Source organism: Gopherus evgoodei, chromosome 2 (genome assembly GCF_007399415.2).
Source record: "Gopherus evgoodei ecotype Sinaloan lineage chromosome 2, rGopEvg1_v1.p, whole genome shotgun sequence".
In the NCBI taxonomy this organism is placed as follows: Eukaryota; Metazoa; Chordata; order Testudines; family Testudinidae; genus Gopherus; species Gopherus evgoodei.
This window is the reverse complement of record NC_044323.1, coordinates 82054537-82081856: the sequence shown is the minus strand read 5'-3', so window position 1 is coordinate 82081856 and position 27320 is coordinate 82054537. Positions and strand designations below refer to the sequence as shown.

At 43.1% G+C, this 27320-nt stretch overlaps 1 protein-coding gene and 1 long non-coding RNA gene across 2 annotated transcripts in view; both read left to right on the top strand.

Moving 5' to 3' along the window:
• EXOSC7 (exosome component 7) overlaps window positions 1-6315 on the top strand; it is a 37492-nt gene extending 31177 nt beyond the window's left edge. Inside the window, exons 6-8 of the mRNA XM_030551173.1 lie at window positions 539-662; window positions 2749-2904; window positions 6116-6315. Of these exons, the coding sequence (XP_030407033.1) occupies window positions 539-662; window positions 2749-2904; window positions 6116-6220 (385 nt within the window). The 3' untranslated portion in view covers window positions 6221-6315. The remainder of the gene's footprint in view (window positions 1-538; window positions 663-2748; window positions 2905-6115) is intronic.
• A 14536-nt stretch (window positions 6316-20851) lies between these two features.
• Window positions 20852-23805, top strand: LOC115644893. The gene is made up of 3 exons (XR_003998622.1): window positions 20852-21157; window positions 21488-21619; window positions 23757-23805. It is a non-coding gene; the product is annotated as an uncharacterized LOC115644893 (long non-coding RNA).
• Window positions 23806-27320: the final 3515 nt, after the last annotated feature.

The following is a 27320-nucleotide window of genomic DNA, read 5'->3' as shown; positions in this document are numbered from 1 at the left end:
GAGCCTTGTTAGTTTAACCAAGCAGGAACAGAGTTAAGCTAGCAGCAGCAGCAAAACCAGAGAAGTTGCCATTTGCAGACCCTAGGTGACAACATTGCTTCATAGTGTAGCTGTGGAACTGCAACAACAAGAAGTTTAGTATTTAAATTAATCTAAATGCTGAAGAAATGGATTTTTGTAAGCACTCATTCCTGCCATGTGGGCTTTGGTTTCTCCCCCAAGCCCTGACCATGTATAGTTGGATCACTTACTTGGGGGTATGTTTAAACAAAATATGCATTTTAACATTAACTGATGTGACTGTGGAGATCAGAAGCATTCTTTAGAAATTAAGACTAAAATCCTTCAGTACTAAAACGGACGTGTTTGGTTTTGGTGTTTTTTAGTAGTCTTTCATCTGCATTCCCTTTCTTTAAAAAGTTATCTTTAGAAATCTTAACAGCTTTATTTTCTCTAGGGATGGGGCAGAGCTGCATAACAGATTAGAGAGTGGTGAAGTAATATCCAGTAAGTTTTACATATGCTTCTGTTTCAATAGGATACCCAAAGTGCGTGTTTTGGAGGATGAAGAAGGATCAAAAGAGATTGAGCTCTCTGATGACCCTTATGACTGTATTCGACTTAATGTGGAGAATGTATCCTGTATCATCACGTTAAGCAAAGTAAGCCTGGAGAAGTTTGTAAATTAACTCTTCTAGCTTTTGACTCTTCTACAGACTTTGGCTACAAGAACTGACTTGCCATTATAGGTTGGGAGAAACCATCTTTTCTTTGATGACCAGAGCCATGAGATACCTCCATTCTAAAAAAGTTCTTGGCTTCCATCCTTGAATTTATTTTTTGACTTGGGAGGTGGAGAAGGAAATCTTTGTGGAGAGAGTGTTCCATCTTCCTCTCAAGTTGTATGTCTTGTTGGCATGGGAATCTGCAATAGCTAATCCTGCTGTATTCTTGGGCTGAAACAATTAACTATCCATCCATCAGCTGCCTGCTGGTAGTGAAGTGGACACTAGTATTGGCTTCTCTAATATGCTAACATAATATCCATTAGCCATTTAAAATGTTGGACACCTATTTGGTGAGCCACTGAAGAAACAGAAACTTTGTTGATGGAGCTAACCTTATGCCTACCAACACCCTGCGAGATAGGTAAGCGTTATTGCTAGGGCCTTACCAAATTCACGGTCCATTTTGATCAATTTCACACTCAAAAAATATTTTAAAAAGAGTAAATTTCATGATTTCAGATATTTAAATCTGAAATTTCAGTGTTGTGCCTATAGCGTTCCTGACTCAAAAAAGAGTTGTGAGAGGATCCCAAGGTTATTGTAGGGGGGAGTTGTGGTACTTCTGTGCTGCTGCGGGTGGCAGCACAGCCTTCAGAGCTGGCCACTTGGAGAGTGGCAGCTTCTGGCTGGGAGCCCAGCTTTGAAGGCAGAGCAGGGCCCTCATTCAGCAGCCACCACTCTCCAGCCACCCAGCTCTGAAGGCAGCGGAGCAGAATTAAGGGTGGACTTGGTCTGGTATTGCCACCCTTCCTTCTGTGCTGCTGCTGGTGGCAGTGCTGCCTTCAAAATTGGGCCCCTGGCCAACAGCCACCGCTCTCCGGCCACCCAGCTCTGAAGGCAGCAGAGAAGTATGGGTGGCAATACCCCTAAAATAATCTTCCAACCCCCATGCAACTCCCTTTTGGGTCAGGACTCCCAATTTGAGAAACCCTGGTCTCCCCTGTGAACTCTGTATAGTATAGGGTAAAAGCACAAGACCAGATTTCGTGGTCTGGGACGCATTTTTCTTAGCCGTGAATTTGGTAGGGCCCTAATTATTGCCATCATTTTTTTCAACTAGAGGGACTAAGGCACAGAGAAGTTAAGTGACCTACATACAGCAGGGACTCAGAGCAGGAAGGAGAACTTGTTCATAGCTGTTAGGTCTACTCTCCCTCTTAGTACCACTGTTTTCTTAAATTCTCTATAAAGTAAGTGTGTGTGTGTGAGAGAGAGAGAGAGAGAGAGAGAGAGATCTCACTTAATTCACTGCTGTATCCGTTTGTTTATCCGCCCATTTTTCCAACCACACAGCAATTGCCATAATATCAACTTTCCTTGGCTTGATCATGAGACAGCTTGCATGCCGTCATGCAAATTATTCTGTTTTCTAAGTGTTATGTAAATAATAATAAAAGCTGTCACCTGAGGCAGAAACTGAATCTCACCTCTCCTGAGCCTTAGGCATGTGTAACTGTTGTGAATAAAATTCCACAGCTGGGGAAGAAAAAGAAGCCTTTGGGTGAAAAGTTGGTTCTTTTTTTAAAAATATATGTATAAAATTTTAAAGGTGCTTCCTACTATTGCCAGATGTTTGGAATGTTAATTCATCCACATGGAATTTAGTTTAAGAGTCAGGATGTAGGTCAAGTGTCCAAAGGTGCGTGTTTATCCTATGTACATAATACGTTTATAAGCATGCACATACAATAACATTGCACTGTGAGCAGTTACAATGTCCTATATCAAGGTGCTGTATTTAATGACTGACACAGCTGCGGTGACTTAACACATGAGCAGAACCAATGATCAAACAGTATTTATATTTCTTAGGATTGTAACATACAGATAAACTGACAGGTTAATGGTTTGGTGGAATTACCTCCAGTGCTCTAATTCCATCACCCAGTAAATTCGTAATTAATCTGGACACAAAACAACTTAAAATATCCAAAAGTAAACTATGTCCTTGGTTCTGCAGATTGGTTGTAGGCATGTGGTTGATGCTACCCTTCAGGAAGAAGCTTGCTCTTTGGCCAGCCTGCTGCTTTCTGTGACCAGCAGAGGTACCCTTACGTGTATGAAGAAATTGGGGAACGGTAGTCTTGATCCAGAGAGTATCTTTGAGATGATGGAGGTAAGAAGTGCTGACGAGCAACTTCAGCTCACATAATGGAAAAGTGGATCTTGAGCATATGAAAAATTGCAGTGTGGGCATAATGAAAGGGATACTGAAAATTTAGGGGTAAAAAGTGAATTGTGGAAGGTCCCAAGCAGCTTCCAAGGAATCTGAAATTCCTATGGGAATGAATTTCACTTATGCAAACCATTTGGGATGTCCCCTCTGACATTGTGATAATCTGGGTTTTCTTCAATAGTAGTGTCATGTTAGCAAAACTTCTTAAAAGTTAAGGTGACTAACATTATTTACAAATCCTATATTTACGTCATAAAGAACAAGTTTCAAGCCTGATAATTTCCCTTTGAAACTCAAAATGAAACTTCTTTAACATAACAGCAGTTACCACACAACAGAACTGGAACTTGTGAACTGGTACTTCACAGTACATAATCTTTAATTTGTGTAACTTGTCTTTCATGTAATTAACTTATTTAGCTGGTAATCATTACAATCCTAGTACTTCACTTTTCACATTTTGTTGTAATATCTTTGTATCTGTCCTTTTTACTGATGTGAGCCTCTTCCCTTTCTATAAAAATATTTATAAAATGCTGTGGTAGCTGGCAGCAGTTCAAGTTGACTTGGGAATTTCTCTTTAAATCCTTCTTTAGGCCTCTCTCTGAAGCTTCCCTTTTGGTGCGAAATTTCTCATGCCCAGACTTGGCCTTAAAGTATGTACAAATGAGTTTTGTACACAAGCTTTGTATTCCATTTGCACTTGAATACAAAATTGGATTTGTTTCTGAAAACCTTCACATTTGGCATAAAGGTAGCCCTTGTGAGAAATAGATCTAGGTGGGAAATGGTTTCCCCATCCTGTGAAAATTTGAGATTTCAAAAACCTTTCCCCTTTTGCATTGGGATGAAACATACCTTTTTTTGAAGCTTTGAAGAGAAAGCAGAGAGACGCCAGCTCCAGAGTTAATAGCATGGTGGCTAGGGCACGCGGCTGGGATGTAAGAGACTTGGGTTCAAATCTGGGTTTTCCACATCTAGGCGAGGGCTTTAACCACAAGGCTTTTAACTATTCTGGGGGTTCTCTCTCCCGGTTCCATGCTGGACCTGAAACTATTGTCAAAATTAGTATGTTCCTGCAAAACATTTATTTTGACAACTATGCATTTTCCAGCAAAACAATGTTTTTTTGTCAAATTTCTGACCAGCTGTAGTGAGGAATGCAGAAATTGCAGCCAGGTTTGAAAATAACCGGTTAAAGTGGAAATGACGTGCTAAGCGCACATGACACTTTACATTCTCTTGATGTAATTTAAAGCCTGGTGTTAATCTGCTGAGCTCCTGTTTGCTCTGGGGAAAGTCATTTCACTTCTGTGCCTTAGTGTACCCATTTGTAAAATGAAAATAGTGATTTCTAGCCTGCCTCACAGGTGTGCTCTCAGGATCTGTGTTGGTATGGAGCTTTGACCATTTAAAGGTGTATGCACCAAGGGTCAGATATTTCAGAGGTATTTAGCATCTAATGATGGAGATAGGAGCCTAATGGGATTTTTTGAAAACACATAAGCAGGTGAAGCACCTAACTCCCATTGCAGAAAGGCAATTAGGCACCTAACTTCTTAGGGCCAAATTTACAAAAGCTCCTAAAAGGTACGGTACAAACAAGTATTGACTCCTGTGCCAGCCTAAGAGTTAAAACTTAACTCAGTAGCCCAGTATGTTATGTTCCCCCTCATCTGTTTTAAAGAAATCTCTCCTTCTTAAGTGGTGGTGTCATTCACTGAAATAAAAAAGGCTTTTGAGGAAAGCAAAGAATTCTTTCTTTGGCTGGGGGTCTGACTGGTCCTGTTCCCAACACAGCAGCCTGTTTGGGGAACAGATGAAACAAACAAAGCCAAAAACACAGGGTCTATGAAATGGAACAGTTTCATAACCTTTGCTTAACACTTTTATATCCTCCAGTGGATTGACTCCAGCTCAGAAAATGTTCAGCATTATCAGCCTTGGGGTGAACAGACATTCCAGCCAGTACATCGCTTTTAGAAAAGCAGCGTAACGGATCAGCTTTGGAAAGGTGCCATAGCGACACCTCTTAGTGGATTAAAGTTATCATAAGGGAGTCAGGCAGAAATAATTGAGATGCCAGTGGGCAAAATACAGGACCCATGCACCAAGCAAGGGTTCACAAACCTTGTGTTGGAGATAGCTGGGCTAGATATCTGGTGTGGGAGTGGAGCAGAATACTTCATGATACCCCCTTGGGCTGCAAAGTTACCCCAGTCCATTGATTGTAACAACTTCTGCACCTTCCCTACATGGGGAGTTTTGGTCAGTGGATCCACATAGTTATATACCACCCCATCTCTCCCAAGCTTGTCCCAAATGCTCTTCTTGAGATTACAGAACAGTACTGCATGAGGAGGGGCTGGGGGAGTTGTAGTATCCTTCTCAATTGCCTGGCTCCTTGATCAGAGCATCTGCATCATTTTATGGTTTCATGCCTCCATGTAGAGTTGGACTTACCCAATTAAATGGTAGGTAGTTTTATGGGTCTCTAGTTATAAAATTGAGGAGCAGCTTCCTTCAGACAACTTGGCTATAGTTTCTATTCAGTACTCACAGCTTGACCTGCCCATTGACCTTTTAAGGACAGTGAGTGAGGTTCCTTTCTGCTCAGGGAATCTCATGGTTCCATGATCCTATGCCAGCCAGACCTAGGGAAAGTTCTGATCTACACCGCTGCTGTAAGATACCTAAGAGATGTTTGCCAGTAGAGGGTCAGTGCGGGTTCTCCTCCCATGTGTTTTCTCTTTCAGCATGTCCCTACGCTAGAGACATGGGGGAGGAAGCTGGTGCAGGAGTTGCTTCTACTGTGTTTATGCTATTGGAGAGTTCCCTGCTGCAAAAGAAATTTCTGTGGGCCATTTACAGACCAAATCTAGCCTCTCTGAGGCTCCTGCCTGGCACAGAGGGGCAAGCTCATACTAGGGAATCTGGCCCACTGAGTTTTTTTGTTGAATTGGAGCATTTGCCCCTGGTTTGAACAATTTTGCATTGGAGGGTTTTTTCCCCAACACTTTTGATCAAGTTGAGAGTCCCCACATGCAGTTTATCTTAGTTCAAATATGCCATTTACAACAGCTGGTGTATATTAATCATTAAGGGAAAAAATAGTTGACATCAGCTTTGTCTTGCCTTCTTTGCCTTACAGACAGGAAAACGGGTAGGCAAAAAGTTGCACACTTCCCTACAGAAGATCTTAGACAAAGAAGAGAGTCTGGGGACAACACGACAGAAGGTTGGATTCCTAGGATGAGTTGTTTTATCAATGCAGATATACATTTCCAAGTTATTTTTCAAAGCATGATCTTGTCAGTTTGTATGTGAAATAAAGGATATTTTTTGTTTTAATATTGTGTCCTAACCATGTTTAAGATACTTTTTAAATGCAGTTAGCAAAGCATAAGGAAAGTCTTCAATGAAAATAAAATTAATTTGAAATGCCTCCTACTGCCTTCTGCTCTATACCCAGGAATTGCACCAATCTAACAGTCAATACAGCTACCTTGCATGACACTCCTAAATTAGAGTTTGTGGCAATTTTTTTTTCTATCGCTACAAAACACAAGAGCAATTGCACACTGGAAGTCCACATTTGGCTGTAGAAGTTGCTTTATTCACTATTCAGATAAAACAAATTGAAGTAATAGGGGATTATCTAATCAAAGAACATTTGATTTCATGAGTTAGTTTGAACTGGACATCTACCTCTGTGCTTATGAACAATAGCTGAGAAGTAAATTCCTAATTTGCATTTAAGACCAAAGTTAGTTTAATCTTTAGAGTCATATTTCCCCCCTCTTCTAAAGTGAACAGAAGAGAAGTGTCAAATTCAGCTTCCAGCTGTGACTGGCTTTCTCCTTTCTGCACTCCCATCCAAAGCTCCAAATATGAAATTGAGGTGAGAAATGGGAGTTTAACTGCTGCCCTCCTCTGCACCAGGCAGCATGAACTTTTTTCTTGGACCCATCAGTTATTACCTCTGTACAGTTGATGCAACGGTATAACTCCTGAAGAAGCAATGCTAGTCTCTCCTTGTACCGAACTACTTCCAGACCCTTGATCACTGTTGTTTCCCTTCTGTGAACCTTTTCCTGTTCCACTATACATCTTGTTGAGATGAGGTAACCAGAGCTGGACACAATATTCAAGGTGTGGGTGCACCATGGATTTATATAGTGACAAAATATTTTTTTATCCTGTTCCTAACATAGTGTTAACCTTTTTTGACCGCTACTGCACTTTGAGCAGACGATTTCAGAGAACTATTGAACATGAGGTCAAGATTGTTTTTGGATGGTAAAAGCTAATTTAGAACCCCTCACTGTATATGTGTAGCTGAGATTATCTCTTTCCAGTGTGCGTTACTTAGCACATAATGTTCAATTTCATCTGCCATTTTGTTGCCCGTTCTCACCCAGTTTTGTGAGATCATTTTAACTTGCTGCAGTCTTCTTATCTTGACTAACTTTGTATAGTGTGAAAACTTGGCATTTTACTCTTCACTTGACATTTAACATTCCTTGTCCCTACATGATGATCTCATAAAGCAGAATCTGTTCCAAAGTAGGTTTTGCAGGAAGTTAAGACATCAGTTCATAAGTTTTGATTTCACTCCTTAGCTGACGTTATCAAAATTCAGATGCATATAGGAGAGTAGATGCAGGATAAAATTGTACAGTACAACATAAGCCTTTAAGTCACAGTAGTTTGGACAATGTGTGTGCAGCTTCTGTTGGCAGACATAGCTAAAAGAATGAGATGTGCTGCATTCAACAGAGAGGAGAAAGAGAAGGCTGGAGGGAGAAGTTTAAATAAATAGTTTGAAGAAACTGTTTCTTTCAGCCAAAAGCATACAGATGTTTGGAATGATCCTTTTTCATAAACATTGAGGCAGCGCCACTGCCATCCTCCAGAAAGCAATTAACATGCTTTGGGGCATGTAATCCAAGTTGGTTTTTTTCCAGTTTCCATTATTTAAGCTTCCTAACATTTTTAGCTTGACATCTCACAACTCAGAATTAAGAACTGAAAGAGAGGTTTCTTTCCATGGGAGTGGGCTGTAGGTTCTTTTGCAGACCACCGTGTTTTGGGTTAAATTAGAAATCATATCCATGTTTTCTAAATGACAAATCTCCATGAATCCTTTTCCTACCCCCTCTACCACCCCCGTTGTTGGATAAGAGTTCATCTTAAAATAAATATAAATGCAACCCTATCACCCATGCTGCCTCTTTGATCCGCTGAAATTCAGCTGTAAGAGAAGTTCTGGGAAGGTAAAAATTGAGGCCACCTAATGGGCTGAAGAACACCAGGTTCAGTATAACATTCAGGCTTTAGTACCTGATAGCAGAAGATTATAATAAGAAAAATGACTTCTGCCAACACAAGAAAAGTATTTCATTTCATTGCTTTTCCTTGTACTACAAAATTGACATGTCATTAATGAAGTCTGTTGACATAGAACAATTCAGTTGCAGGTTTATTTTGTGCAAAGACTTATTTGATGTGACTAGCAGCTATAGCAGGGGTGGCCAATTTGTGGCTCCGGAGCCACGTGCGGCTTTCCAGAAGTTAATATGCGGCTCCTTATATAGGCACCGACTCCAGGGATGGAGCTGCAGGTGCCAACTTTCCAATGTGCTGGGGGGGGTGCTCACTGCTCAGTCCCTGGCTCTCCCACAGGCCCTGCCCCCACCCCACCCTTTCCTGCCCCCTCCCCTGAGCCTGCCATGCCCTCGCTTCCCCCCCCCCAAGCCTCCTGCACACCACAAAACAGCTGATCAGGAGGTGTGGGGAGGGAGGGGGAGGTGCTGATCAGCAGGGCTGGGAAGGGTGGGAGGTTCTGGGAGTGGAGGAGGGCTGCTGACATATTACTGTGGCTCTCTGGAAATGTACATTGGTAAATTCCTTCTCAGGCTCAGGTTGGCCACCCCTGAGCTATAGTGTATTTCTTAGCCTGCAAGCTGCAGGGTAGGATGAGTGTGGTAGGCGGGGTAACCAATTAGCTCATGTTTATATTTCATAATAGGTTCCAAAAACAAAAAACATATTGTACACATGACATCAAGCATCTAAATCTAGCTGCAAACCTTTCAAGCCATGGAGCCACCAGCACGACAGCAGCAATTGGTCTGACTGGCCTATTATGCTGTTGATTAATAGTGAGGTACCAAAAGTTGCCCACAGGGATTTTCAGAGTAAATTTTGTAATTTGGGGGTGATAGTCTGCAGTTATATAGCATCTCAACATGCTTTACAGGCATTAATGGACCAATGCACTCATGTACAAGGATCCACAGTTGTCAGTCCTTGCATCTTTGAACAGTATGTACTGAAGAAGACAAAGTTTCTAGACATGGTACGGTTCAGAATCTTAGCAATAGGAACTTTAGGCACCCACCTGTGGAAAATTTTTGGCTAAAAGTTAGATACCTAAATCCATGTTTACTTCAATGGGAATGACAGGAGCTCAGCACTTTTGACCATCAGGCCACTTATTCAGGTACTTTTTAAAACAAAAACAAACAAACAAAAATCCCACACCTCCTTCCAGATGTTGTTGCCCAAGTTTGAAATTGTATTAAAAATAAAGGCCGACATAGTGTTTTGAGGTGCTGCTATGATAAAGGATTTGCTTTTGTGAATAAGGCACTGATCCAATCACACCCCACACAGAAGAATTGTTCATTCACATTCATTTGAGGGAGTGCATAAGCGATACATCCTTACCTACAAAAATAAGGGGTGCAAGTGGCTATAGCTAAAAGCATTACAAACAGCTGTCAGTTATCCTTGCTGCCCTTGGAGCTTTGCTGATGTGAAGTTATATCCCAAATGGACCATCAAATCTCCTACTTACTGGGGAGAGTCAGAAGGACATATTTAGCTTATGTCACTCCAATGGATACAAATTCTTCTTTATGGCGCTGTTGTTCTCACACACCCTGCAGAGATTTGGCTCTCCTACTGCCTTCTGGTTTTGAGGCATGTATTTAACAACAAAAACAAAGCACCACCCTAACCCAACTAGCACTCATTTTCTTCATACAAACTCCTGTTGCCATTTGAGTTGATGGAAAGTTCCATGTGTTGCTGTGCAGATATTGCCACGTTTTCATTGACAGGAATCCAGTAGAACTAAAAAGAAACATCTGTGGAGCAGGCGAGCTTAGTGTTTGTCCCAGAAAGTTTTAATTGTCATTGCTCAGAGTGTCGATAGTCCATAAGCTGCATATTAAAATGGAGGATTCTAACAGCACCTGATAGGTTGGGCCAAAAACAAATGAGTAAAATAAAAACAAAATGATCTCTCCCCTCTTAAATAGCTTACCCTTGTTTTTCTGCTGCTGCGTATTCCAGCCTAGTGCCCATCTCCAAGCACAGTGTTGGGGCTTGTCTACACAGCTTGCCACTTAGGGCTGCCAGTTTTGTTTGGATGTAGTCCTGGAGGTTTCATTACATGACATAATTAAAGATTAATCTTTAATTCCAGGACAACCCTAATACTACTGTACACTAGAGAGGTATCATTTCTAAAGCATGTTGATGTGCTGGACACTAGCTGGCCAGTGTGGACCCTGCTGGTGCACACTAAAAATTCCCTAGTGCTTGTTAACATAGGCCATTTGCAGTAAGGACTTTTAGTGCATGCTAGCAAGCCCTACATGTGCCGGTTAGTATCCAGCATGTTGGTGTGCTTTAGAAATCACACCCCTCTTGTGTGGATTTTCAGGCCATTGGGCCATCCCTTTGAAGCAGAAAAGAGAGGTTGAATGTAGGTCAATAATGCTGTGGAAGGTGTTTTTTGTTTTGGCTTGGTGGAACAGGGATTGGTTTGATATTTCCAGGCTTCTATGTGTGTGCATACACAGATTTAAAGTACTTACGTAGCAGACTCACCTAGCACAGAAATCTTTACTTTCTTTAGCTTTTCAGCTAGAGTAGCTGCTCCAGGGTCATGAATCCTTTTTGTTGTGGTTCATGGCAGAGTTAGGTTTTGTTAAAAGCTGTTTCTATAGTCCCTAGCACAATAGGGTCCTAAACTTGGTTAGGGCCTCTAAACCCTTAATTTAGTACAAAATAGAGACAGCACCTAGGTGGCATGGGTTACTTTAGGGCTTCATCCTGAAATCCTTCTGCATTAACATTAATGGGAGTTTTGTCTGCAGACGTTTTCCAAGCTCTGAGAGTATTTTAGGCCCAGATCCTCAAAGGTTTTCAGGTACCGAATTCCCATTGAAGTCTGTGAGAGTTAGATGCCTAAATACCTTTGAGGATCTGGGCCTTAATAGACTACTTCACCTGTTCTTTTAACCAGATGATGTCCTCACCCACTACTTGACGCCACTTAAAGTACCACATAGTTAAGAACTATAGGGGGAGAGAACTGTTGTGGGAGCTCAGGAACTGGAGTACCAAAACTTTGACCCTGATTCAGCATGGTGCTTTTTCACATGCCTGACTTTAAGTATACAGATAGTCCCATTGAAATTAATGGCATTTCATGTGCTTGAAGTTAAGCATGTGCTTAAACACCATCAGGGTTTCTGTGATACTAACTTCAGAATAACGGCTCCAGAAAAATCCCTAGATAGGAAAGTATACTCCATGTAAATCCTCAAAATAACTAGGCAGACTGCATATTAAATCATGGATATAGATATGCCACAGTATACATTTTTGTCACCCTTATGGAGAAATAGAGCCTATGGGGAAAGGAAAATTTGTTTTCCCAGCTGTCCTTTTATTAACATTGATGATCCATCTGGACCTACTGTTAAACGATCAGAGCTGTGAATAATGAGACTCCTACCCTTGGAGACCATGGGTACTGTGAATGCTATACCTTGAGGAAGTGCCCTATAACCCTCATATTCCTTATTTATATATAATTGTGATCTTGCATATAAAGCAGGCCATGTGAGGTATCGGGGAAAGGTTATGATCTGATGAAAATCATTTTTCTATCCATATATGTATACCATTAATGCATATGAAGTTATGAGAATTATGTTGTATGGTGGTCACTAAAACATGCTGTAAGTTGAGGAATCAGACAGATATTAGTTCCCCAGAGACAACAGCAAGGAACGTAACCAATACCCGGATGGGGTGTCAAACAACCCATCCACAGTCATTGTCCAACAAGGGAGCTACAATGCAGTGACTCACTTGCATGAGGCCACATCAGAGGAATTGCTCAACCTTACCTGGAGACTCAGCAATGCCTCCCAGACATGCCGGGACTTCTGTTCCCCAAGCACATGGGACTGAGGGTATAAAACAGACACAGTGGCCACATGCTTGGCCTTTCGCCTGCCCCCATCTGTGCTGCAAGAAACAAGGACACTGAGAAGACTTAAGACTCAAACAGAGGAGACTGGCCCAGATATCAAGGGTGAAATTTGTGTACTATGAACTGCAATATCCAATGGGGTGAGAAAAACTGCTCAATCTAGATGTTGCCCAGTCTAATAGGGTTGAGAGTTTAGACTACATGTTTATATTTTATTTTGGTAACTAACTCTGACTTTTTGCCTATCACTTAAAATCTATTTTTGTAGTCAACAAATTTGTTTAACTGTTTATCTTTACCTGTGAGTTTGTATGAAGTGTGGGGCAAATCTGCTCAGGTTTGCAAAGGCTGATGTGTATCCACTTTCCATTGATGAAGTGGTGAACCAAATCATAAATTTGCACTGCTCAAGATGAGCAGTGCAAGACGGTATATTCCTGAGGTACAGTGCTGGGAGCTGGGAGGATTTGGCTGGTGCCTTTCCTTGTGTGATTCATAAGTGGCTCCAGGAGCATTCATGCAATACACTGGACTTGGGGCTCCACACGCAGTTGTGCTGAGTGATAACGGCGCCTGGAGAGGTTTGCTGCTTGTCACTATCAAGGCATTGTGAGAGACAGCCCAGGTTGGAGACAGTTAAGTGGCTACAGTGGTCCCACAGACCCAAGCTGCACCTTGGGAATCCTGTCACAGGTACCCTGCAGACCGGCACACCAGATCAGCTAGTGCATGCACACATTTCTTATTGCTCGCTAGTAGCTATGCTGGTTGCGATATCTGTTTCTGAAAACAAAAATCAGGATTAAATCTGTATTCTGCAGAGAATCACCACTTGGGTAACTGAAGCCAAATGGAGGAACTAGACATGGGTCTAGATCTTTATGGCCTCACTGAAAGACACAGTGTACCCACAACTCTCATTAAACTAAAGTCAAGTCACCAGGAGGCCTGTCGCCTATGCTAAACAACCTGGGAGTTAAGCTAGATCGAGTTCAAATCCCTCAGTGGCAGATCACAGGTGTCTGTAACTACTGACTGGCTCTTATCTTCAAGGCAGAATTGGAAACATTGAAGGACTGGTCCAGACCCACTAGCAAAGTCCTTTATTCACTGAAGCAACAACCTTGATTAGTGTGGTCCTAATGTCAAAGGAAATCTGGAGCCTAGACTGCAATTTTCTTAAGATGTCACTGAGTCCTACCGCACCTATTAAATCACACCACACACTTTCCCTCTTAGGGGCATCACATCCACAGTAAGGGGCTCATTTGGTTACCTCAGAGAATGAGGTAATTAACTAATTGATCCCATTTAAAAAAATAGGAATTCAAAGCCCACAGGTAAGTGAGGAACATGAAGACCTGGGAGATGGGTCGGAAACAAGAGGGAGCGTGGGCTATAATGGCTGAGAGAAAGGAGGGTCAGGGCAAAACTGAGAGACAAGATCAAACTAGTATCTTGGATGCCTATATACAAATGCGAGAAGTATGGATAATAAGCAGGAAGAACTGGAAGTGCTAATAGATAAATACAACTATGACATAGTTGGCATCACTGAAACTTGGTGGGATAATAGACATGATTGGAATATTGGTGTGGATGGGTATAGTTTGCTCAGGAAGGATAGAGAGGAGGTGTTGCCTTATATATTAAAAATGTACACACTTGGACTGAGGTGGAGATGGACATAGGAGACGGAAGTGTTGAGAGTCTCTGAGTTAGGATAAAAGGGGTAAAAAACAAGAGTGATGTCATGCTAAGAGTCTACTACAGGCCACCTAACCAGGTGGAAGAGGTGGATGAGGCTTTTTTTAAACAACTAACAAAATCATCCAAAGTCCAAGATTTGGTGGTGATGGGGGACTTCAACTATCCAGATATATGTTGGGAAAATAACACTGCAGGGCACAGACTATCCAATAAGTAAGTTCCTGGAGTGCATTGCAGACAACTTTTTATTTCAGAAGGTTGAAAAAGCTACTGGGGGGAAGCGGTTCTAGACTTGATTTTAACAAATAGGGAGGAACTCACTGAGAATTTGAAAGTAGAAGGAAGCTTGGGTGAAAGTAATCATGAAATCATAAGAGTTTTCAATTCTAAGGAAGGGTAGAAGAGAGTACAGCAAAATAGAGACAATGGATTTCAGGAAGGCGGATTTTGGTAAGCTCAGAGAGCTGATAGGTAAGGTCCCATGGGAATCAAGACTGAGGGGAAAAACAACTGAGGAGAGTTGGCAGTTTTTCAAAGGGACACTTTTAAGGGCCCAAAAGCAAGCTATTCCGATGGGTAGGAAAGATAGAAAATGTGGCAAAAAACCTCCTTGCCTTAACCACGAGATCTTGCATGACCTACAAAATAAAAAGGAGTCATATAAAAAATGGAAACTAGGTCAGATTACAAAGGATGAATATAGGCAAATAACACAGGAATGCAGGGGCAAGATTAGAAAGGCAAAGGCACAAAATAAGCTCAAACTAGCTATGGGAATAAAGGGAAACAAGAAGACTTTTTATCAATACATTAGAAGCAAGAGGAAGAACAAGGACAGGGTAGGCCCACTGCTCAGTGAGGAGGGAGAAACAGTAACAGGAAACTTGGAAATGGCAGAGATGCTTAATGACTTCTTTGTTTCAGTCTTCACTGAGAAGTCTGAAGGAATGTCTAACATAGTCAATGCTTATGGCAAGGGGTAGGTGTACAAGATAAAATAAAACAAGAGCAAGTTAAAAATCACTTAGAAAAGTTAGATGCCTGCAAGTCACCAGGGCCTGATGAAATGCATCCTAGAATACTCAAGGAGTTAATAGAGGAGGTATCTGAGCCTCTAGCTATTATCTTTGGAAAGTCATGGGAGACGGGAGAGATTCCAGAAGACTGGAAAAGGGTAAATATAGTGCCCATCTATAAAAAGGGAAATAAAAACAACCCAGGAAACTACAGACCAGTTAGTTTAACTTCTATGCCAGGGAAGATAATGGAGCAAGTAATTAAAGAAATCATCTGCAAACACTTGGAAGGTGATAGGGAATAGCCAGCATGGATTTGTAAAGAACAAATCGTGTCAAACCAATCTGATAGCTTTCTTTGATAGGATAATGAGCCTTGTGGATAAGGGCGAAGCGGTGGATGTGGTATACCTAGATTTAGTAAGGCATTTGATATGGTCTCGCATGATATCCTTATCGATAAACTAGGCAAATACAATTTAGATGGGGCTACTATAAGGGAGTGCATAACTGGCTGGATAACCATACTCAGTAGTTATTAACGGCTCCCAATCCTGCTGGAAAGCTATAACAAGTGGGGTTCCGCAGGGGTCTGTTTTGGGACTGGCTCTGTTCAATATCTTCATCAATGACATAGATGTTGGCATAGAAAGTACGCTTATTAAGTTTGCAGACGATACCAAACTGCGAGGGATTGCAACTGCTTTCGAGGACAGGGTCAAAATTCAAAATGATCTGGACAAATTGGAGAAATGGTCTGAGGTAAACCGGATGAAGTTCAATAAAGACAAATGCAAAGTGCTCCACTTAGGAAGGAACAATCAGTTTCACACATACAGAATGGGAATAGACTGTCTAGGAAGGAGTATGGCAGAAAGAGATCTAGGGGTCACAAGTGGACCACAAGCTTAATATGAGTCAACAGTGTGATACTGTTGCAAAAAAAGCAAACGTAATTCTGGGATGCATTAACAGGTGTGTTGTAAACAAGACAGGAGAAGTCATTCTTCCGCTCTACTCTGCGCTGGTTAGGCCTCAATTGGAGTATTGTGTCCAGTTCTGGGCACCGCATTTCAAGAAAGATGTGGAGAAATTGGAGAGGGTCCAGAGAAGAGCAACAAGAATGATTAAAGGTCTTGAGAACATGACCTATGAAGGAAGGCTGAAAGAATTGGGTTTATTTAGTTTGGAAAAGAGGAGACTGAGAGGGGAGATGATAGCAGTTTTCAGGTATCTAAAAGGATGTCATCAGGAGGAGGGAGAAAACTTGTTCACCTTAGCCTCTAATGATAGAACAAGAAGCAATGGGCTTAAACTGCAGCAAGGGAGATTTAGGTTGGACATTAGGAAAAAGTTCCTAACTGTCAGGGTAGTTAAACACTGGAATAAATTGCCTAGGGAGGTTGTGGAATCTCCATCTGGAGATATTTAAGAGTAGGTTAGATAAATGTCTATCAGGGATGGTCTAGACAGTATTTGGTCCTGCCATGAGGGCAGGGGACTGGACTCGATGACCTCTTGAGGTCCCTTCCAGTCCTAGAGTCTATGAATCTATGTTCCAGGGCTGGTAAAATGGGGACCATTTTCAGGCTGCAGAGTCTAAAGTTAGGTCCCTGAATCCATATTTAGGTAACTGGTTTTCAGAAGTACTCATATCGGCAGATCCTACTGATTTCAAGGGGATTTGATAGGGAGACCACTTGCGGCTAGGTACCCAGATCGGAACCTTTGGAAATTTAGGCTCTGTCTATTTTTGGTAGTCAACAGTGCTTCTGGATATTGAGTAAAAAGGAAATCCTTGCTGTCCTTGCAAAAAGATGCCAACGCTCAACCATCCAGCTGTTTAATGATTCCCATTGACATTTTTCAACCATAGTTCCATCCACTGGAACATTTTAATAAGTACAGGGTTATCTTCTGAGCTCTATGCACACCTCTAATTGACAGCTCCCATCATCCTGCTTCAAAAAGAGAAGAGATGGGCCATACGGACAGCCAGAAGATTTCATGTCATATTTACATTTGTACAAATAAATTGATTCTATCTAAGTTTTGATGTTCTTGCCTGAGGCACAACAAGTTTTTATTAGAAAAGCTTCAAATGCCACAGCTTGAAAACAAAACAAAAAAACTTAGCCTTTTATTGATGTCAAATAGAGACCCCTTTTGCTGGGTCTCTATTTGATCAAAAAGTAATGACTGTTCTTTCATCAGGCTAGTTCTGTGTCGGTGTAAGGTACAGCCCATGAACATCAGACCTGTTAAAGAAAAGTGTCTATCTCTAAATTTTGGAGAATGTTTTGTTTGATAGTCCCAGCATTGCCAAGCTCAACAGTTCAAAACTAAATTGGGATTCAGCCCCCTTTAGCTCCAAAATCGTGAGCTTTTTTAACTACATTTTTGGGAGGAGTTTTTAAGTTTGTTTTCCTTCTGGTTTCTGAGCCTATCAGGGGGAACTTGGTCACATTTTCAAGCTTTACCTTGTAATCACAAGGGTTGGAAACTTTTATTTTTAACTGAAAGCTGGGCTTCTCCTGCCATCTTTTGAGTCCAACAGCTGGGGCTTTAAGCAGAGACTCACAAGTATTGAGAGACTCATACTAAGATGGAAAGTTGGCAATGGTGTGGTCCACTTCTCTGCTTCAGGTGTCGATTTTTGTTTAGATAACAACTTGGCTGTGCTGATGTTAAGATAGAATGTTATTATAGTCCTGGCTAACTGTTCCAGTGGTGCCTCAAACCTACAAGCTTCCCCAAGGTTTTAGAGTTGGACTCAAAAATCTGACTGCAGCTTTCTGTTGGCTTTAGGATGTGGTGAGCTGGCATACAAGAGTGAGGAAGGACAATGCAGAAAGAACAAACTTGCTTCCTCACCACAGGAATGGAGGGGATTTCATCAGCTGAGCTCCTTTGGAAGCAAGGAGAATTGAGAGGCTGCAGAGCTCTTGCACTTTGTGGATTTCAGCTCTTAGCAGGATCCCTGTGGGCAGTGTGTGGGTGGGTCCAGTTTAGGAACTGAGGTTTCCCCTCTGCCCAGATCCTTCTGACTTTTGCCTGTTTGAGAATGGAGGTAGGTAGGTTATAGAAACTGCTCCAACCATTAGCTGAAAGAGAAGCCCCAGAATAGCTCCACTGCTTGCTCCAGGATTTGTAGAGAAGGATTCTTTTCCTCTTGCAGAGCTCCCCCCTCACCAAGGCAGATCCTTCAGACTGGGGATATAGTTTTGGACTATGTACCAGAACTTCAGATCTTCCACCGTCATTCACAGACACCATCCATTTACCTTAACATTGTTGCATTCATACTTCTTTTTAAGATGTCTTCTTCCATTGGGGTAGCACTTAATGAGTTCAACTCTTCTTCAAATTTATTCCTCTCTCCACCTCTTGCTTTAAGCTCTACATTTGTATCATCTAGCCAGCTGCCCTATTTTCCAATCCTCTGTCTTTGGGTTTGATCTTACTTGCAGCAGTATAAATCAGGAGTTCCACTGGTTGGAACGCAACAGTATTAGCTTAGCTCAGACAATGGTCTCGTGATTTTCCTCTGACCTATTTCTTCACTGTCTGGTTTGGAATGTCTGCTGCTCTTTCTCTCTCCTTTGACAGCAATGTTGTGCTGTTGAGACAGAAATCCTGTTTATCCACAGAGCAGATTTGAAGTGCAGGCTTCCTCACACTGGCCCGGCAGTGTGCCTCAGACCTGCACTGAAAGAACTGTCTCTCTCTCCTTCCCCTTGGCTCCACACCCATTCAGTTCTTTCCATTTTGGTTTAGAGCACCAGCAACTGTGCTAATTAACTCCATACCTGATCACCAATCTTTGACTCATCTAGTTCGCCTTACTGCTTTTCAGCCGGAGGCATTCTATACCTGCTCATTTCCTAGGACTAAGCTCAAAATAGCCTCTGATCTCACTGCCCATTTCCTGACCTGGCTGGGCATGAAATCACTGGTGTCTACCATTACCAGAACTCGTTAACCTCCTTTCAAACGTTTTATTCCAGTCATTATCTTGCTATCCCTCCACATTCAGCATCCTGGTCTATTTATTGAGTCCTTTCTCACCCACCCACACTCTCTCCCACTTGCTTTATTCATTTCATCCTGCCCTGGAACACTTTCTACACCGACATTTTATTTGTCACTTAATTCCATCTTTCATCTCAGACTGCACTTTCTCCGCTGTTGTTGGTCGCCGTGTATTTGACCAGCAGACTTGGCACTATGTCTTTGAAAAGGGCTCACCTATTAAAGTATGGATCATAATGATCTCACTGACATTATATCTGGGCCAAAGAATCAGCTAATCCCATAATACGTCATTGGTCTACAGATTATTAAAATTGAATTGCAACCTATTATCTTTCATTAGAAACATAGATTGTGAGCTCTGTGAAACAGGCACTGTCTTTGTTCCACTTGTTTGTACAAAGTAGGGTGACCAGACAGCAAATATGAACAATCAGGATGGGGTGGGGAGTAATAGGAACCTATATAAGAAAAAGCACCAAATATTGGGACTGTCCCTATAAAATCAGGACATCTGGTCACCCTAGTACAAAGTTGCATATAGGTACCGAATGGATTTTCAAAAGCACCTTTAAAAATCTGGACATGAAGCCCTTTTGAAGTTTTTTAGCCCTTATGTGCAGTGTTTTGCTAGACACAGAGAGCACCCCTCAATGTTCAGTGTGAAGTGACTTTTATTATAGAATAAGAAAAACAAAACCAAAATTAAGGCTTCATCAGAGAGCACAGATCATGCACCTCTCTCTGCTGTAACAGGCTGCAGCATCTCTAAGAATAAGATGGGTGCAGTCTCTGCAGACCAGCTGAGCCCTTCAAAGCTGAAAGCTGCAGTACACAAAAAACAAGCACATCACTTTCATAGCTGTGCACTCCATGGTATGGATTCACCTGTGTGTAAACCAAACAAACTGTTCTATTTGCTGATTTTAAGAGCTATGATTATTATTGTCATGAACAACTCTATCCTCGGGAGGAAAGCAGTTTCAGTGCCATTCTGAGAATTTAATATATGTGGAATGGAAGTATAACAGCATCCTCTTAGAGAGAGAGAGAAAAAAGAACATTTTCTAGGTTTTTTTCATTGTTAGACTTTGTCTTGGATGTTCTTGCCACTGATGTAGTAACATAAAGGTCAAGGCAACATACAATGGTCAGAAGAGTGTTGAAGGGACAAGCATGGGTTTTCATAAAACATTTAATTTTTGTTTTGTTTAGCAGTGTGGTTCTTTATGGCCTACTGGCTGCTTCTCTAGTCACTTCTTAAGCCAAGACATAGATACAGGAGATGAAGGCAAGATTTTTTACTTCCTGCTCTTGGGCAGCGTGAGCCAGAGTGCAACATTTCTAGCCTCAACCCAAGGCAATGGAAAGGGTTAATCGGTTGTTCTCTCCAATTTCCTGCACTGAATGTTGTATTTCAGTGAATAACTTTCAGTGTTAATTACAGAATGCAGAGCTATTGTTTGATTTCTGATCCTGCGGAACAGAGCAGCAGATCTGCAAACGTGCAGAAGCAAATTACATTTCAAATAAAGAATTCCTGTTGGTGTGGGCCCTGGGCCTGTTCAAAGCTGAATAGAGATGACTGCATGTCCCGGTTTTGCCAGAGAGCTTGATTGAATCATTGAGCTGTGATGGATTTTGGACAGGTGGCCTCTTTCATGATTGATTTAATTTCTGCACTAAATGCAGCCAGCAGTCAAAATGACTTGGACTAAGGAATCAGTATAAGGAATTAACAATAAGACAAATACAAATGTTAATACATTTCCAATGCCTATTAGCTCTTTCTGAACACTTTTAGCTGGCTTTAAAGCAATCAGGAAAAAAAAGTCTTGAAAGGAAATAGTAGGGTTCCTTGTAAAATTCTCATCAAAAGCCATACCCTGGTTATAATTTTCAGTCTAGCTAGAGTCCTTCTCTCTCTTTGGCCATGTCTGCACCCAATCCAGTGGGTAGTAACTGATCTATCGGGGATCAATTTATTGCATCTACATGAGATGCGATAACTTAATCCCTAGATGAGACACGATAAATCGATCCCCGAATTGATGCCTGTATTCCACCTTGGCAAGAGGAGTAAGCGGAGTCAACGGGGGAGCCATGGCGGTTGACTTGCCGCTGTGAGGACAGCCAGGTAAATCGAACTAAGATACTTTGACTTCACCTACACGAATAGTGTAGCTGAAGTTGTGTATCTTAGATCGATCCCCTCAAGTGTAGACCAGCCCTTTCCATACCTTAGTTTCCGTAAGATGGGGGTAACATTAATAACCTAGTTTTGTAATAAGCTCTGAGATCATCAGAAGTACAATATAATCACAAGGGATCACATGATTCAGATCCCTGTGACACTTGTAAGACATTGTAAGTCTGTCTGGGACATTGACAGGTACCATATATTCTAGCGGCGTTGGGAGAGTTGAGCCTTTGAGTCTATACAGAAAAAGTCTTGTTCCTCTGGCAGGTATCAGACTGACAGCCTTGAAGACTGATGTCATCTGTGCACAGAAAGGGAACAGAATTAGCAGCACCAGTGAAAGCTCCACCCACGCTGCCCTACAAAGATGCCTCAAGCCTGCCTTAGAAAAATCACCGCGTAAGTAGTCAGACTCAGCAGAGACAAGACTAACCACCACCAGTGCTGATCATGACATTGGTTTTGGGCAATTTGAGCACTTGTCTGCTAAGAACTGTGCTGAGACTCATGTTCACAGGACTGACAGTCTCAAACATTTTATTTACTGTGGGAGTGGGCTACTTCGTAAATACAGCTATTTCTAGACCACATTCCTTCCTACTGCTACACCTTTCCTGCCAGCATCTGTGGAAACATTATTAAAGAGACAAGACCAAAACAAGCTCACCTTTTCCGCAAAGCTTTGCCTGAGGGATTACATTCCTCCACTTTGAATGTGTACTGTTGATAGCCTGTTCCTTCCTTCAAGCCCTGGTCTACACTATGAGGTTAGGTCGAATTTAGCCATGTTAAGTCAATTTTATAAGCAATGCGTCTACACATCCAACCCCATTTCATCGACCTAAAGGGCTCTTAAAATTGAGTGCTGTACTCCTGCCTGGCGAGGGGAGTAGCACTGAAATTGACCTTGCTGGGTTGAATTTGGGGTAGTGCAGACGCAATTCGACAGTATTGGCTCCAATGTGATGGCTCTGGACAGCACTTTCAACTCCGATGCACTAGCCAGGTACACCAGGAAAAGCCCCAGGAAATTTTGAATTTCATTTCCTGTTTGGTCATCATGGCAAGCTCAGCAACACAGGTGACCATGCAGTTCCCCCAGAATTGCAAACGAGCTCCAACATGGACCGAACAGGAGACATTGCATCTGATCGCTGTATGGGGAGATGAATCTGTGCAGACTGAGCTCTGATCAAAAAGAAGAAATGCTGATATATATACCAAAATTGCACAGGGCATGATGGAGAGAGGCTACAACAGGGACACACAGCAGTGCCATGTGAAAGTTAAGGAGCTCAGGCAAGCCTACCAAAAGACAAAGGAGGCAAATGGTCACTCTGGGTCAGAGCCCCATACATGCCGCTTCTATGATCAGCTGCATGGCTTTCCAAGGGTGATCCTGCCACTACCCCACCACTATCTGTGGACACCTGCAAGGGGAGAGTCTCATGCAACATGGAGGAGGATTTTGTAGATGAGGATGAGGAGGAGGAGAATATGCATCAGGCAAGCAGAGAATCCATTCTCCCTAGCAGCTAGGACCTTTTCATCACCCTGGAGCCAATACCCTCCCAAGGCGGGTTCCCGGACCCTGAAGCCGAAGAAGGCACCTCTGGTGATTGCACATTTGTAACTACACTACAGGGTTTAAAAGCAATTGTGTTTAATGTTTGATTTTTCCTGAAGATGTGGGATGCATTCGCGGCCAGTACAGCTACTGGAAAAATCTGTTCACTTGTCTGGGAATGGAGCAGGAATCCTCCAGGGGCATCTCCATGAAGCTCTCCTGGAGGTACTCTGAAAGCCTTTGCGGAAGGTTTCTGGGGAGGGCTGCCTTATTCCGTCCTCCACGGTAGGACACTTTACTACGCCAAGCGAGTAGCTAGTAGTCTGGAATCATTGTGGCACAAAGCATGGCAGCAAGTGGTCTTGGGTTTTGGTCACATTCAAACAACGTTCAGTCTATATCTTTCTGTGTTAGCCTCAGGCGAGTGATAACATTCATGATCACCTGGTTGAAATAGGGGAATTTTTGTAAGGGAACAGTAAAAGGACCCAGTCATGCTGGACTGTTTGCGCTTGGCTAAAAGGGATCATCCCTGAGAATAGACATGTGGTGGGGGGAGAGGTGAAGAGATCATCCCAGAGAATAGCCACGCGGCGGGGTGGGGAGAGTTGTGCACTGCCCATCCACCTGAAAACCGCAGTCCCTCCTTTTAAATGGCAAACCCAACCAGCATTGCTTGCTATGGGAAAGGCGGGCTCTGCAGTTTGAAACCATTCCCACATGTTATGAAAGCAGAAGAAGCCAACCCCACATACTCTTTGACTACCATGGCTGCCTGGAAACCAAATTCTGTTGCCCAGCTGCGTGTGATGTGTCACCATACCAGCAGGCACTCCATATAAAAGGCAAAATGCGACCTTGTACCTAAAGCACATGTGCTGTCTGCTGTGAATTGCTTGATTCACTGTGAAAGAGTCTCCCTTTTGTTCTCTTCTTAAATACTATTCTCCCTTTTTATCCCCCCTACAGGTGCAAATGTTTCTATGCTCTCCCATCATCTCCATCCCAGAGGTTATCGCAGATTAGAAGGTGAAAACTGCACTTGTGATGATGTTTTCCGAGCTCATACAGTCCTCCTGCACTGACAGGGCACAGCTGAATGCATGGAGGCAAACAGTGACAGAGTCCAGGAAAGCATACAGTGAGCGTGATGAGAAGAGGCAGGAGGCGATGCTGAGGCTACTGGGGGAGCAAACGGACATGTTCAGGCATCTGGTGGAGCTGCAGAAAAGGCAACACGAGCATAGACAGCCACTGCATCCTCTGTATAACTGCCTGCCCTCCTCCCCAAGTTCCATATCCTTCTCACCCAGACACCCAAGAATGTGGGGTGAGGGAGGCTCCAGGCACCCAGCCACTCCACTCCAGAGGATGGTCCAAGCAGCAGAAGGCTGTCATTCAAACAGGTTTGATTTGTAATGTGGCTACAATAAGCAATGTGGCCTTGTCCTTCCCTCCTCCCCCACCCCACCCCACCCAGGCTATCTTGTCAGTTATCTCACTTTTTTTAATTAATCAAGAATGCATGGTTTCAAAACAATAGTGACTTTATTTCCTTTGCCAGCTGTGATTGAAGTGGGGAAGGTGGTTGGCTTACAGGGAATTAAAATCAACAAAAGGGGTGGGTTTGCATTAAGGAGAAACACACACAACTGTCACTCCATAGCCTGGCCAGTCATGAAACTGGTTTTTAAAGCCTCTCTAATGCGCAGCGCGCCTAGCTTTGCTCTTCTAATCGCCCTGGTGTCTGGCTGCTCAAAATCAGCCGCCAGGAGATTTGTCTCAACCTCCCACCTCGCTATAAATGTCTCCCCCTTACTCTCACAGATATTATGGAGCACACAGTAAGCAGCAATAACAATGGGAATATTGGTTGCGCTGAGGTCTAACCTAGTCAACAAACAGCACCAACGAGCTTTTAAACATACAAAGGCACCTTCTACCACCATTCTGCACTTGCTCAGCCTATAGTTGAACTGCTCCTTACTACAGTCCAGGCTTCCTGTGTATGGCTTCAGGATCCATGGGCACGAGGGGACTCATAGGATAACCGTGTATGTCCCCACTAAGAGACCATGGGGTCTCATAGGATAACTATTGGCATTTCAACATACCCAACAGTAATTTTCTGGTCTGGGAAGTAAGTCCCTTCTTGCAGCTGTTCAAACAGCCTGGAGTTCCTAAAGATGCAAGCGTCATGCACCTTTCCCAGCCATCTCATGTCGATGTCGGTGAGACATTTCTTGTGATCTACCAGTGCTTGCAGCACCATTGAGAAGTACCCATGCGGTTTACATTCCCTATCGGTTTACGTACTGGTTGGCAAGGTGGCCCAGTGCCAAGATAGGGATATGTGTTCTATCACTCCACTACAGTTAGGGAACCCCATTGCAGCAAAGCCATCCACTATGACCTGCACATTTCCCAGAGTCACTCCTCTTGCTAGCAGAAGGTTAGTGATTGCATTGGCTACTTGTATCACAGCAGCTCCAACAGTAGATTTGCTTGCTTCAAACTGATTCCCGACTGACCGGTAGCAGTCAGGCATTGCCAGCTTCAACAGGGCTATCAACACTCACTTCTCAACTGTCAGGGCAGCTCTCATTTTGGTATTCCTGTGCTTCGGGGTGAGGGAAAGCAACTCACAAAGTTCCAGGAAAGTGGCCTTATGCATGCAAAAGTTTCTCAGCCACTGGAAATCATCCCAGACCTACAACACTATCCGGTCCTACCAGTCTGTGCTTGTTTGCCGGGCCCAGAATCAGTGTTGCACTGTATCAACCTGTCCCAATTGCCACATCCCGTGCTTTCAGGAATGTCGGTGTCCATGTCCTCCTCACAATCATCCTTGTGCTGGTAGCTTCTAGCCAGGTTCTGCACATATTAATGCACGAGGTGTTTACTATGCTCACAACAGCAGCAATGAGCTGAGCGGGCTCCATGCTTGCCGGGCTATGGCGTCTGCATGGGTAACCAGGGCCGGCTCCAGGCACCAGCATCCCAAGCAGGTCCTTGGGGCGGCAATCTGCAAGGGGCGGCAGTCTGTGTGTTTTTGCCCCCAAGTAGCGTGCCAAATTGCCGCCGCATATGGCGAGAGCAGTCCATGTGCCATTAGGGCGACTCGCACGTTTCCGCAGTGGAGGCAATTCGGCAGCAGCTTCTATGTTCATCTGTCCACAGCAGCACAGCTTCTGTCTTCTAGCTGAAGACAGAAGCTGCTGCCGAATTGCTGCCACCACGGAAACGCGCGAGCCACCCTAACGGCACATGAACTGCCCTGCCATCCACGGCAGCAATTCGGCGCACTGCTTGGGGCAGCAAAAACAGTAGAGCCAGCCCTGTGGGTAACCCAGGAAAAAAGGCATGAAATGACTGTCTGCCATTGCTTTCACAGAGGGAGTGAGGGAGAGGAGACTGATGACATGGACCCAAAACCACCCCCAACAGTATTTTTGCCACATCAGGCACTGGGAGCTTAACCCAGAATTCCAATGGGCAGCAAAGACTGCGGGGACTGTGGGATAGCTACCCACAGTGCACTGCTCCATGAGTTGATGCTAGCCATAGTATTGAGGATGTACTTCGCCGACTTAATGTACTTAGTGGGGACATACACAATCGACTGTATAAAATCACTTTCTAAAGATTGACTTCTATAAAATTGACCTAATTTCATAGTGTAGACATACCCTGAGGCTTTATATTTATTAGCAGCTAATTTCCTCATTCTCTGCAGCTGCAATTGCTCCAGTTTGCTAGCTACTTTGCAGGTAGGTTCTGTCCTCTGTGTATGCGCCTCTCTTGTTTAATGTTAAGGGTTCACAATGAAATACCTGACACAAAAAGACCCAAAGCAGCCACACAGAATGCTGAGAGGCACTTTTGTTTTAGTTTTAATTGGTCAAGGAAACCTTCTGACATCATAGGAGGCCTGATCTAGGCTACAATTGACTGTAGAGTGACAGCTACTCCACAGATCACCTGCATATGATCTACACTGCAGCTGGAAACAGATAGATTTTCCTCCACTAAACAATATGGGCTGGATTAAGACTAAAACCTAGAAATGAAAGGCTCACTATCCCATAGCCAATCCCACGAGCCTTCTGCCCTCATCACCCAGGGAAGTTGTTTTTCCTTACACAGAAGGGTATTTGTGTGACCTTTTTCCCCTTTTATCACTTGAAAAACAGGAACCAATGCTATAATACCTGGGCAAAGTGAAAAGGCCAACCTGTAGCTTGGGATCAGTATCTGGTCTGGAGTACAGAAGCTAGATGATTGTGAGGCTCCAGTGAAGTGTACTAGGAGGCTGCTGTTTACAACACTGAGCTGTCTTTTTGATTGGTGAAATGCATAGGCCCAATCCTGATGCCTTTGATGTCACTGGCAAAAACTCCAGTTGAATTCAGGAGGTGTAAGGTTGGGCCCTGGACTAGCAATTATTTAAGAAACAAACAGAGGAAATGCATTACCAATGTACAAGCTAGAAAATGGTTGTCTTCAGTCAAGCAGCAGCACAACAGTGCTGTA